At 39.6% G+C, this 14,474-nt stretch overlaps 1 protein-coding gene across 2 annotated transcripts in view; it reads right to left on the reverse strand.

Moving 5' to 3' along the window:
- The window catches only part of LOC130411884 (seizure 6-like protein), a 30,595-nt gene that overhangs the window by 1,613 nt on the left and 14,508 nt on the right, over nt 1-14,474 (reverse strand). For both annotated transcript variants that reach the window (XM_056736879.1, XM_056736878.1), the window contains 13 exons: nt 9,961-10,344; nt 9,457-9,596; nt 7,655-7,850; nt 6,014-6,199; nt 5,077-5,248; nt 4,837-5,006; nt 4,566-4,760; nt 3,115-3,253; nt 2,827-3,023; nt 1,531-1,725; nt 1,242-1,433; nt 945-1,139; nt 476-511 (listed from right to left, as the gene is read on the reverse strand). In XM_056736879.1, coding sequence (XP_056592857.1) covers nt 476-511; nt 945-1,139; nt 1,242-1,433; nt 1,531-1,725; nt 2,827-3,023; nt 3,115-3,253; nt 4,566-4,760; nt 4,837-5,006; nt 5,077-5,248; nt 6,014-6,199; nt 7,655-7,850; nt 9,457-9,596; nt 9,961-10,344 — 2,397 coding nt within the window. The remainder of the gene's footprint in view (nt 1-475; nt 512-944; nt 1,140-1,241; nt 1,434-1,530; nt 1,726-2,826; nt 3,024-3,114; nt 3,254-4,565; nt 4,761-4,836; nt 5,007-5,076; nt 5,249-6,013; nt 6,200-7,654; nt 7,851-9,456; nt 9,597-9,960; nt 10,345-14,474) is intronic.

The following is a 14,474-nucleotide window of genomic DNA, read 5'->3' on the forward strand; positions in this document are numbered from 1 at the left end:
GATGCGAAAAACGCTTAAATTCCGGACGAAAATATCGGGGCAGTGTGTAAATGTGATTGACACAACGTGAGGTCGTAATTATTTTATAACGTGTGGAAATTTCGAACGCAAATTTCAGACTCAATAGGCCCTTTTCACATGACGTCATGCATCTTCCGTTCTGCCGTAAAGCATTGTAGCGTTACTTCCGCTTAGCGCCTCGTTTAACAGTACCTGTCTGATTATGAAGGAAAGTGTTTTGTTTTCTTTTTGAGTTAGCGAAGGTGCTAGAATAAGTACTTGAATACGTGTTCTGTCAGTTATTTTTTCACTGTTTTTAAATTCCAGCACGATGGCAAAACGGAAGTTCTTCTTCTTCTCCCTGTTTATTGCAAGACGGATGTTATGATACACTGCTTTACGAAAAGGCAGAAGTTAAGTTACATCATTGTGAAAAGGCCGTAAGTGCCATGAGAGAGTTTAAAATTAAACTCACCCTCTAATGCATGATTGCCAGAACATTCATGAGTGGCTGAAAATGCAAAATATCAAAGTTAGTCAAATTTATTTGTTATAAACTTTTAACAATTTCCATCACTTTAAAGGAGCCGTACAATAAAAAACAAAACAGAACATGTGTTGAACAAACTCAGAATAAGATTTAAGCAAGGTAAAATAAATATTTTTATATACAGAAATTTAAGAAAATATTCTTAAGCATAACCCACGAAAAATTTAATAAAGCTATAAGAGACATCCTAATACGAGTTATATTTACTTGAGAAATGACGATAAAAGATAATACATTTTTTTGTGTTTTCAAACATTTAAAAAATGTGTTTGATATCACTACAAGCAAGACACAAAAACACTTTAAATTGATTAATAGATAAGCATTTAAATAACACCCATCACAGTTGAAAGAGCAGAAGTGTATGTGCTTATTTTCTTTAATGTATGCGTACCTCTACACAGCGGCAACGGTCCACTCCAGAAAGAAGGGTTTCCCAGAATGCACTTGATGGCCATCTCACCAATCAGCTCATATCCTTGATAACACACGAAGGTCAGAGACTCTCCCGGCAGATAAAGTCTCTTCGACAGAATCTGGTAGCCGTTGTCTGGGAGTCCCGGATTCTCACAGGACACAGATTCTTGCGCTAATGCACAGAGATATATGAAGCACATCTCCTTAACAAACTTTCATCCGCAAGCGACAAGTGTAAAGAGACGCTATCTGATCCGACATTCACAACACTCACAAACACAATGAGGTAATCTCGACGTCCACACGGGTGTTCCAGGCTCACGGCCGTAGCAGGTGAGTGTGGCGCCGCCCTGCAGGATGAATCCGGGAATGCAGCTATATTGGATGGTGGTGCCAACCAGCAGTTTAGGATCAGACAGCGTGCGTGTGGAGTGTTCGACGTGCCCCGGGTCTGTGCAGTACATTACTAATGAGGACGAGGGAGAAAAGAAGACAAGACGGACATGAAAATAAATATTTCCTGGAACTCTTATTAGTGATGTCACCGGCGGTGCTCGACTCACTCTTCTCACAGAAGGGAGGTTGAGTGTTCCAGCTGAGGTCCACCTGACAGGTCAGCGTCTCACTGCCCACCAGGTCATAACCAGGGTCACACTGGTACGTGATGTGGGCTCCTCGAACCAGAGCCGCGTGAGACGTGGTCTTCCAGCCGTTCTGGATCTCGGGCAGGTCCGGACACGAGTCATTGCGTGACACCTCTTGAGAAAAAATAACAACAATCTCGATTATACATTGGATTCGAGTTTGGTTTGTACACGAGCACCATTGTGAATTAATTCAGCATCAGTGACCTTTATTTAGCAGAGAATTGCATCATCTACCATCATGTTCACCTAAAAGAGTATCCGTGTGCCTCCATTACTGGGAATTCTGTGTGTGTGTGAGTGGTAGAGAGAGAGAAACTAAATGTGAGTGAATGAGGGCAGCCGGCACAGAAAGGAGGAGGGGGAGAAGCGAATGATGGGAGATTTCAAGAGCTCAAAATACTCATGGTCTATGAAAGAAAGGATTGATTGAAATGCACGCCGAGCACTTGAGAACATAATGGATCCACTGAAGTCATTTGAAAAGAAAGACTCATCCTGAGGGTCCATAATGCACAAAACAGACTGAAGGTTTGGATATAAAGTGTCTGTGAAAGAAAACATTGGAGGTAAAATCTGTCTACAGACTTGTAAAACTAGACTGCATTAAAAGACACACCTCCTGATTCTTTCAGGTTTTTTCAGGTAGAAAATCAAATATAATATATGATGATTCATTTGAGACGTAAAAAGAATCGCAGTTCATGCTTTGAAAAGCAGGGGCCGCAGTTTTTTTTCTGCTAACTTTGTAAGTGTTGACATGCTGATATTTCCTAAAAAAGTTAAAGCAAGGAAAAGCACAGACAAAGACTTAGTTTGTTTATATTAAAGATACTTTTTTATTTTATTTGGAATTTGTGTTAAAACAACAATTTGGTTTTGTTATTCGACCAAAAAAAATATTTGACAAATAATTGTGCAGCATTAGAGAAGAAATTAAAGTGCAGTTGTTTATTTTTAATTTGCCTCAACTCATTCTGTATAAAAGTTGTGAATGAAATCGCATGTCAAGCTGAGTGAATCCTCACATCCCTACTTCATACACATCAATGCGTCCGCCATCTTGGAACAGTCATTTCAGTTGTCCGTTTCAAAATGACAGATGACTGATCCATAGCGAACGGCCGCTAATGAGGCATCTATGTACACAAATCTATGACAACAAACACAGATTTTTCATCTTTTTAACCCTTTTCTTACTGTAGATTCTCTTACCCATGTAGTTGATGATGAAGCCCTCACCCTTCCCGAACACCAGCCCGGCTGGATCTGAGTGGAACATGACGGTGAGGTCAGGGGTCGAGGACGACATCTTAAACGGGCTGGTGCCTCCTACAAACTGTCCAAGAATACGTGTCGTGACTTCATCACCATCCAAAATGGTCAACATATCGCTGTCACTCAGGTTCAATCTAATGAGAGAGAGAGAGAGGTTGTGTGGGAGGAAACGAAGCGAGTCACATTCTCACTTGATTTCTGCAGCTGTTTGACAGGATAACTTACAGCTGCACATCGAGCAGGACGCGTTTATCTTCACCGACGTGAATCCTCCAGCTGCAGTCCTCACCCTCGCCGTACCACTCGGGCCAGTTGGGCGACAGGATGACGCCGCTGGGACCTGACAGGTCACCGCCACAGAGAGCTGCGGAGAGATGAGACTCATTTCACAGCCATTTCTCTCTCAGAAATAAACGGAATCGTGTCAAACGTCTAAATGTGAATCCTGTTATTATTGCGCTTCACTTCATTAGCTGCTTTGCATCTTTCAGGCTAATGTAGATTAATCTCATCCGTGCATGTCGATAAGGACCGACGTGTCCTCTGCTGTGTCGTTCAGTAGCGCCGCTGTCACCGCTGTGATTTTAACACAATCACTTGGAAGCTTTGTAAATAAAATCTACTCTTTCTGCAATGTTTTAACATAAATGAAATAAACTCAAAGCATGTAGCACGTTCAAGCGACTTCACTTTTCACCTTCACAAACACATTTTGTTATATTGTATAACTCCTGCATCTGTGAACTTTTGCTGTTAAAGTCAAAAAAAATTCCGTCATCATTTATTTTCTCTTTCGTGTTTGTAAATCTGTCTGTGACGCTCTTTTTAGTTGAACACAACAGAAGATATTTTGAGAAATGTCTCAGTGGTTTTAAGTCAATGAATCTCAGTGTTGTTTAATTTCAACATTCTTCAAAATATCTTTCAGAAGAAGAAAGAAAGTCATACAGGTTTGAAATGAGGTGAATGATTACAAAAGTTTCATTTATAAATACACAATTAATAAAAACATTTTTAGTCTTTAAGTCTACAGTACATCAAAAAGTACTTCTATAGTAACACTGCAGGGACGTTTAGATGACGCCAGCTCCAGATGATAAAAATTCCAAATGAAATTATTTTAAATATAATTTTTTGTTTTCTATTTATGTTTTTATATTGTGCCGTTGTGTAAAGCTGTTGTGCAACAGTGTAAACTGTGAAAAGTGCTATACAAATAAACATGAAATTAATTGAATTGAATAGTGCAAAAATAGTAATACCAAAAGTAAGACAGTAGAAGATTTTAAATGTACTCGAGTACTGAAGGCAATAAAACAACATGTGTTTATTGACTGTAGTTTTGTTAAAAATATGATATGTGTGCTTTATAATAAAGTAAAGTAAAACAATAACATTTTATTAAAGTGCAGACACTTGAGGAATACAATAAGGTCTATTTCACTTCAACAGCTCAAGACGACTCTGATGATTTTGTTTTCTCACAGACTAGCAACAAAAGATGAAATTTAAGAAAAAGCACATCAAAAGCATTTTAAGTAGGACATTATCATCATCACATTAACACATTCCACTATAAACATGACATAATTTAAGAAGAACATCATTAGCTGTAAATCCGCCCTCCCTGACATTCATCATAAAGTCTTGTTTAGATATGTTGGGATGTCGGTCACCTTTACAGAGCGGCTCTGTGTCGTTCCAGTAGGGGTCTCGTGTGTTGATGCATTCGATGACAGGTGGTCCCTGCTCCAGCGAGTGTCCGGGGTCACACGTGAACTCCACGACCGTCCCGACGCCGTACGTCGGGTCCGTGCTGCTAAGATTCCCGTTCTGGATGTACGGCTCGTAACAGTGGCCTTTCTCGAACGCTAAACGTAAAGAACAGAGCACGTGAGAACCATCCTCAGGGTTTGATCGGGAGATTATCGTTGGTTTGTGCTGTACCCTCGAAACGGATGTTAAATCCAGTGTTGTGGTTGTTGGGTCGGTCCGTTATGAACTGAACCCGCACGGCAGGTCCCTCGCTGATCACTCCCTCAAACGGAATGGGGCCGCCGCGGCCGGAATCGAACAGGACCACTGAACCTGCATCCAGACCGCTCCACAACACCAGCCTTCATGATGAGAGGTGATGTCAGTGTTTTATTGACCTGTGAAAAACTCATTCTGATCACACGCGTGTACCTGTCCGTCGGACCTAACAACATTCTCTCCAGATGGAGGTGAAGCCGCTGACCGTTCGGAGCCTCCAGGGACCACGAGCAGCTGCGATCCAGAGTGCCGTTGGAGCCCGGATGAGGTGACGGGGACAGAACTCGACCCACTGTGGCGTTTTTAACAACTCCTCCACATAGAGCTACAAACAACACACAAACACCCTCAGTGTTGGGAAAGTTACTCTGAAAAGTAATTCATTATTAGTTACTAATTACATCATCAATAGTGTAATACGATTACTGTACAAATGACTCTCTCCAATATGTATTTAATTACTTATTACTAATTACTTTCTATATCCTACTTCAACCTTCCCTGTGAACAGGAAGTTGCGATCGTTTTTACTTCCGTATTCTGACACATTTCCGAGTGAAAAGGAATTTCAAAGGAGAAAAGGAGTGGGCGTGGCTTGAGTTGTTGACCACAAATTGATTGGATGTATACAACAGCTCTTGCATTTATTTTGAAATGAAACTAGCAGCACACTGACAGTTGAAGGGGAGGAGTTAACAGATGCTCCGCCCAAGCTGTCTAATTTACATCACTTGAGATGGATAGTCAGTACAGGAAGGAAGTGCATTTTCAGATTTTAACTGACGATTATGAGACTACATGAATTTGAAAAATAAAATGACCAACATTGATAAACTATGTACTATAAATGCTGAAATATTGCATGAAAAAATAAGAGTAATCCCTTAATTCAATTAGAGTAACTAATGACTTAGTAACTAGTTACACCCAACACTGAACACCCATCACGAACAACACATTGACAGACAAAATCCATCCAGTGTCATTTAACATTGAATATAAAAACCCGTGGCACCCATGATCATAAACTCAACCTTTCTGTAATATTCTGGTTTCAGATGTTTTATATATTTTTTTAAGGTTCTGTTACCTCTGCAGCTGGGTTCGTGTTGACTCCAGACAGGAAGTGAGGCGTTGAGACAGGTGAGCGTGGCGTCTCCCTGCAGGTGATATCCCATGTGACACGTGAAATGAGCCGTGCCTCCGGGATGGAGATCTTTTACTGACACTTCTCCAAAATGAGGCCGTCTGGGTAGAGCACAACTCAGACGAAAAACTGCAGAAGAAAGACGCGTTAGTGACGCTAAGAAATGTAAAAACTCAGACTTTTCATCTGTCAAATTCAAAAGCAAAAAGCTAAAACATCTGTTTCCAAATCAGCTTACACTTACATTCATGCTTTTATTCAAACTGACTTATAAAGACGAGAGCATTTAATATCTTTACACGATCAAATACTTTATTTAACATGTTATTTCCAAAACTTCACCATGCTTTTATTATAGTAAAAGTGTAGTAACCCGTTTTGTTTTGGCAGATTGAAGTACCACAGTTAAACTACAGTATGGTTCATTTGTAGTGTATTAGTAGTAAAATCCCTAGTTAAAGTTTTTGCAGTATAATATCCAAATACCACTTGGTCAATGTTATATATATATTTCATCGGAGTGCTTACAATATCTCAAATGTTTTCCACTGCTTTTAAATCCTGAGAAAATCTCCATTCTAAACAGTGAACTGGGGCCGTTAAGTCGCCTGTCAATGGGGTCATATCCGCGTTACCCTTTGTTACCACCTTTACTGACGTAGCAACCGCGTGACAGAGTCGTAGACAGATGCGTCCGTCTAGCATTACTGCAAATGATGTGGGTTCGTTCAAAATTACTTTTACTATGACTGATTTGAACACTTAAAACTGCACAGCGTTATCACACCATTGAATTGGACAATTACTGTAACATCTATGACTGACAATTTAGATTTAAACCTTACATTACTCGTGTCTATTTCATTATAATGAAACAAAATGATTTCATCAAACGCAACATTTACAAAACTACATTACTTCACCTCTTCCTCAAAAATGATTTCTCGTTCCCGTCTGATTGATGTATCAGCGGTACCACCAGCGGTGGAGTTGAAGACAACATATCCCATCATTCCATGCTTCTACACAGCATCATCAAGCTACGCCATTGTTGTTGTTTTGATCGTGGGCCCTCTAGCACCGATTTCTACAAACTGTACCTTTAATTTTTATTTGGAGGTGTATGAACTATTCATCATAAATAAATTAAATATCTGACTTCCTCTGATGAACACAAACCATGCACAGGACGGTAGAAGAAAGCTTCAGAAACGAGCCCTCGGGTGAAGCACATTAGTCAGTTAATGGACACGACAAGATCCATCCAGAACCAATTAACCAAATGGGAAATGATTCAATTAAAAGTTTACAGGCAAAGTCTGTCCAACAACTCCAAACATGTGCAACAAACGCAGAATGTTTGTGAACCACTTATGGATCTAAACATGAACACAAACGCTTCAGGGAATCATTACAGTAAACATGAGACTTTAAAATGAAATGATCTTTATAAAAGCACAGAGGCACTGTTTCATGCTGTTCTCGGTACACTATAATAATCTCTGATGAAGCCTTAACCGGGTCAAAATAACCTGCGACAGCACGTATGCATGAGTGGATTTAAGAATAAAAGGACTGACTCACTTTGGTAATGCAGCTGGAACATGCCAACGGTTCCCTCTGGAGAAGAGTGGTAAAACACAGAGATGGTATTGGTTGGACTGCGGATCACCTGACCTTCCACCAGAAGTGTCTGATTGGCAAGTACGAGCAGGGCTCCGCCTTCATCAATCCCTCTGATTGACAGCTGCTCTCCCTCTGACAGGTTGACACTTTTGACCTACGATACACAACACAGTTATGTATAATATAATACAATATAGCATACTATAACATGCATAATGACACTTATAATAGTAGTATACCATGGTCTGTTTGAATACTCGATTCTGATTGGCTGGAAGGTGTGCTTTTTAAACCCTTTAACGCACTGGTAGCTCCGATCAGTTTGATTACATAAAAAATTAACATACGAAAAAAACTAATTTTCAATTGTTTGATCTAAAATGACACTGTAAACAACAATAACAGCTTTTACTTAGCAAATGACCATGGTATAGGCGAAATAATCCACAGCTAGCCGTTAAAGGGTTTTAATGCACTTCGCGTCGGGTGGTTCTTGGCCTCCACATCGTGCAATAAAACCCTTTAACGCACGGCTAGCTGTGGATTATCCCTTACGTATAGCACGTATAGAGTATCAAATAGTATAGGTATACATTAACATTCATAAAAAAATATTCATAATAGGATGTTAGTAAAGTATAGAATAGAATTCATAATAACGAAAGTTATTATACTGATAATGTTAGTGTAGAATATTATTTTATAGCTTAACATTCAATGTAACACCAAGATACATTTAGTATAATTTCGTTTAATATTAAAATCATTAAAGATTATATAAATTTAGTACAGTAGGCTGTTTAATGATTAATCGCATCCAAAAATGGAATACGAAACGGTTTTATACCAACCGGAAGTATATCGGTTTCCCAGACGAGCGTCAATGACGTCAATCGCACGCCACAAAGCGTGTGAATAAAAATTAACCTTTTTAATTTAATGTAGTTTTCATGTGTTAATGTAGTTTTCATGTGTTTGTCGAGCATTACTTTAGTCATCATCAGATTGAAGCGTCATCACTCTGCAGGAGAGTTTAGCTCGAGCAGCGTCCGATAGCCCCGCCTCCCTTACGCTACGTCAGCGAGACCGCGACCGTTGAGTGCGTCAAGTGTCCACAGTTCCGCACTTCATATTTTCGGTCTAAAAAGTGCATACTTACCGAGCACTTCAACGTGAACGCACTACTCACACTACTGAAAGGGCGTTGTATAGTGCGTAAGTGCGCAGTTTGGGACACTCCTTATGAGTCATGAGTAGTATGTCCGAAACCTCAGTATGCGAATAACAGTTGGCGAGAAAAGTCCCGGATGCTCTAATACTACTTCCGCCGAGATATGATCGGATGGACACTTATCTATCATATGACCCCACGGGGGCTGAGCAACGGTCAAATTTAAAAGTAAATCAAATAAAATAGCGGAAAACAACTGTTTTAACGGCCGATGGGTACTTATTTAAATTCTGTTCGTTCTGTCACTGAATGCCATTTCGGACGCAGCGATAGTCAACCTGTGAGGGCGAGCGAGAACGCGCGCGGGGGATGAGATTTCATTACAGAATAAAAGCTTGTTAAGCAGCAGATTGTATTTCCAGATAATCCCTGCGGGCCGCACGATGTTGTCGGTGTTCTGCATCCGTTTATTTCTTGGATTACACAGTCTGTTAACATCAGTTAAACGCATTCATGCATTAACAGGTGCCAGATCAGTCCAGACATCTAATGCAGTCGGTCACGTTTATTAAACACACAAAGCGCGTACCTGCAGCTCAACGCCGTACCCCGTGTATACAGTCACCGTGTACGTGCACTGAAGGAAGGCCGCCTCGGGAAGCGGCGGGTCATCTGAAGAATCAATGTAGCCCTCCGGCTCACTGAAATTCACCCTGCAGTGAGTTAACTCTGGAGGAAAATGTCAGACAGCTTTGTCTCAAGATTGCTCATCTCAGAAATAAGATGATTTCAGAAGAGCCACATGAAAGAAGACTCGTGCTGGGTGTGGAAAAACATTCCAGAAATGAGATTGGCAAAAGGAGCGAGGAGCTGAAGTGAATCAAATCAAATGAAAGTGTGCATCACATAAACACTTCTTCTCTGATGAAAATACAACGTTGTAAAATAGATCTAAAAAGCACTTACTATAATGCAACAGAATGTTGATCATCAAACAACACTGAACTCCATTGACTTCCATTGTATGAAGATATTACTCAAAAGATCTTCTTTGTGTTCTGCTAAAGAAAGATTCTTTTTAAGTGTACATTACCTGGGCTGAGCACGCCAGACGTCGTCTCTGAATTCACAGTGGTCGGGACAGCAGTGGTGACGGACGGCTCAGCGTCAGGGCGGACGGATGGGGAAACATTCCACATGGGTGTTGCGATGGCCTCCGGGGGTTCAGTGGGGAGGTCATCGGCTGGAGGTAGGATGGGGTGAACAGTGTCGCTGTGTGAAGGGAAAACTTTCCTCAGCTCTCCGGCTCTGAACACAGGCCTCAGATCAGAGGGAAGAGTGACACCCGTCTGAGCCAGCAGATGATCTTTATGAGACAGGACTGACTCTAGGATGGATCCTCTGGGTCTTTCTTTTGGGGCTGGAACCTGCATCGCTGGAAAAATACTGGCTGGAGGCGGCGTCAGACTGGTTTCATCTGCGGACGGAAGAACAGTTACGCAGACAACAGTGAGATAAATGGAGAAAACTTCTGAGAAAAAGACTCTTCTCTTTCACGTTGACAGCAGAATGTCTGAAATTGTGGTCAGAAATAAATTAGATTTGAGATAAAACATCTCAGCCCAAGTGAAGAACATGTGAGTGATGCTTGAAAGGACGCTCATGGTGCAGGGTTGCTAAGGAGATTTAATTGTTTTTTTGCACAGTTTAAAAAAAATGGCAGAGAGAATACAGTTTATACACAATGTATGTATAATGTGGCCTTATTTCAAGAATCCAACTCTTCAAATACACAAATTAGCACAAGCTCAAGAAAACAATGAATACAAAAACAACAGCCAAAAAATAAATACAATTTAAAAAAATGTGACTGTATCAATGTATATGCACATATTCATGAATAGGAATGTGCTCTAGATGTGTACATTCATCTGTAAAAATGCATTGACATGTACATATAAACATAAGCTCTGTCCCCCTTGAATTAGAATCCCTCACAGTTTGATGCATCATTCCCATTTGCAATGGTATGGGAATATAGGGTTATCCTTTAGGTTGCAGTTTTGTATATATTTATAATTTAACATAGAATTCTACTGAGCCCTAAAGAAGCTCAGAGGAAGTAAAGTGACGAGTAGAGGTATTGAAAGCTCTCTCAACTCAACTTTTATTAATATTGCACTTTTTACAATTTTATTGTTGCAAAGCAGCTGTACATGAAAACATGTAAACTACAAGCAATACATTAAATATATAACATAGAAAAGGTACCAAGAGCAAAGTGAAGAGATACCCCCTCATTCACACAAGACACACAAAATAAATAGTGCACACTCACACACACAGACACACACACACACTGACAGAAGATAAAAGAAGAGAAACACAGGTAATGTATTATCCAGACTATAAATTCTTATATGGGGTTGTAATAATTTATGCAAAATGTTACATTTAAAATAATATTAACAAAGTACCAAATTCTAAAGTTGATGTCAGCAAAACGAGTGCAGCCAACAATATACCATATCTCTCTCTCTCTCTCTCTCTCTCTCTCTCTTGCTCTCTCTCTCTTTTAGCGCTCTCATTCTCTATCTCATTCTCGCTGATTCATGTTTGCCTGCTGTCCTTGACAGTGAAGGACCAGAACACAAATGAAGCGTGTCAGAGAAACAACACGGTAAGAAATGCATTGACACGTGTGTTAATAAATCCAGATTCATGTCCAGTGTTTCAGCCCACCATAGCACTGATTCTCTCTCTTTCTCTCTCACTCAAGTTTTTCCAGCTCCTACCTCCATTTACACTATATGTGACGTCAGTTTGTCATGCTTGTGCGTTTCTAAGAACAGGATTTCAAACTAATTTTCCATTCTATATGTGTATACAGAAAAGAAAAAAAAGACAATTTAATTTAATTATAACAATGATACATTACACTTTCATGTCACTGAACAAATGTAATAAAGTTTCCTTTTTTCAGATGATCAGATTTCTCTGCTGGGTCATTCTCTGTCAACTCAGAGGTCGCCGGATAAAAACATTAGATTACCACGTAACCCCGGATCTCTGATAACATGAGAGAGGTATCTCACTAAACGCCTCTGGCGTGACAGATCCACAGACGCTTCCTATAGAGAGTTACTGAGACCATGTTTGAAAGAGAACTGATTTTAAATTGTTCTTTTTCAGAAGAAACAAATAAATAAAACAACAGGCAAATATATTACACTAATATTAGAGATAAAGTGTAAAAGGAAATTATGATAGGACATTATCTGTAATGCAATAAGGCGTCTACGTGTAAAAATAGAATAATGAGGCTGTCATCTTTAATAGCCATTCTTCACCCTCTGTAATTTGACTACAAAACAGTATTTGATATTCTGGCATGCTACATCATTTAAAGACTTCTGTCTCCAGAACCAGAAATATGAAAGTCAACATTGTTAGCATCATAACAACAGAGGACATGCATTAAACAACCTTTCAATAACAACACATCCAGATCTCTTGTTGTGTGAAGGTGCCGGCTGTTTGTCACGTCTCACGATCAATAAAATGACTCGGGTGAATAAAGGGCCGTTACACCAGCAGAGAGAGAGAGAGAGAGAGTAGAGAGAGAGAGAGAGGGGAACATCGTGTGAGCAATAAATCATGTAATGAATGTAAACGTATGTCATCTAGTGAAAGTTCCCAATTCATCCTTGTACATCTCCACTCCTTTACAAAAAAGAACATTTCAGCCATCTTCAGATCACTGAAACTTTTGACACATTTCTGCTTTTTGAATTCAAATCAAATAGTATTTGAAACAGCTTGGTTTAACAATCAACTGAAATGAGAATAAATATAAAATAACAGCCCGTTCAAAATATGAATCAACCACTATAACATTAAAAAACGTTATTAAAGCTGTGTGCCGGGTCAATTACATACCAAATATCTCTCAAAAATCCCAAAGAAAAATGTAAATAATATAGAACTGAAATGAGTCTGTTGTAGAGTGTAGTAAGAGTAGAAATAATTGTAGATGGAAAAGCTACAAAAAAATATATTTAAACTTTAATATCATATGGTAAATATGAGCACAGTGCGAGACGTTACTGAGATCTCCTCTGAATCTCCACAAGAGATTTCTCTCTGGATCAACATTTGAGGAGATGTTAACTTCAACAAAAGACTTCTGTTCTGAATTTTATTCATAATCTCTACTTTAACAACTGATACTTAAGGGATAATGCACAGACATTAAAATGCTTGAACATGTAACGGAAGTGAGGCTAGCCGTGCATTAGAGGATTTTAACACACGTCGTGGAGGCGAAGAACCACCCGACGCAAAGTGCATTAAAAACCTTTAATGCTCGGCTAGCCATGGATTATTCCACTTATACCATGGTTATTTGCCAAGTTAAAGCTTTTATTGATGTTTACAGTGTCATTTTAGATCAAACAGGTGAAGATAAAGCTTATTTTGTAAGTTAATTTTAAATGTAATCAAACTGACTGGAGCTACCCGTGTGTTAAAGACTTTTAAAGCACACCTTCCAGGCAATCAGAATCCAGTATTCAAACAGACCATGGTATAATATCCCACTTATTACACAGCTACTTGGCACGTGAGAAAACAACTGGATATGAAATGTGAATGATTTTTTTATTAGGTCATTTTAACCGAATGCAGAGCTTTCGTGAGGAAAGCGGTTTACTCTCACATAGTTACATCTCTGTGATGTTGGGACACGACTGTGAAGAGATTCTCTTCTGATGGGAACACAGATGACTGTTTATATAACATGGAAACATAAAAACAAACGAAACAAATTGTGCGGTCAGTCAGGTGTGGTATCATCTGTGGAAACTGAGGTAACCTGATATTTCTCCCTGTTGAAAAAACAGCATATGCTGGTTTGGTATGTTTTGATGCTGGTTTGTGCTAGTTTAAGTTTGTCATGTGCTGGTTTAAACTGGTCATGTGCTGGTTTGTGCTTGTTTAAGCTGGTCATGTGCTGTTTTGTGTTGGTTTAAGCTGGTCATGTGCTGGTTTGTGTTGGTTTAAGCTGGTCATGTGCTGGTTTGTGTTGGTTTAAGCTGGTCATGTGCTGGTTTGTGTTGGTTTAAGCTGGTCATGTGCTGGTTTGTGTTGGTTTAAGCTGGTCATGTGCTGGTTTGAACTAATCATGTGCTGGTTTGTGCTAACATACCTAACGCAGCATATGTTGTTTTTTTCAACAGGGCTGACATCTGAATTCATAAATATATTTTCTGCAGGTGTTCAGAAGTTAGACAATCCACTTTGGCCCCTCTGAAAAGTGTAAGCCATTCATATGAAACCTTTTACATTTCATGTGAATTCAGAAAGAGACACAAACACAAACACTTTTGGTAAAATAGAGGAAGCAACACTGCGAGCAGTGAACTACAATGACTTGACAGGGATGTTATTTGCACCGCTTTCCTGAATGACAAATGAACTATAACACCAGCTCACGTTCATCTAGAGCATTAAAACCCTCTATATACTGAGAGCGAGCAACGGGTCTCCAACCGTAGACGTGCTGTCAGTCTGTGGATTCATTCACAACCACACGATAACAAAACAAAA

Source organism: Triplophysa dalaica, chromosome 22 (genome assembly GCF_015846415.1).
Source record: "Triplophysa dalaica isolate WHDGS20190420 chromosome 22, ASM1584641v1, whole genome shotgun sequence".
Lineage (NCBI taxonomy): Eukaryota > Metazoa > Chordata > Actinopteri > Cypriniformes > Nemacheilidae > Triplophysa > Triplophysa dalaica.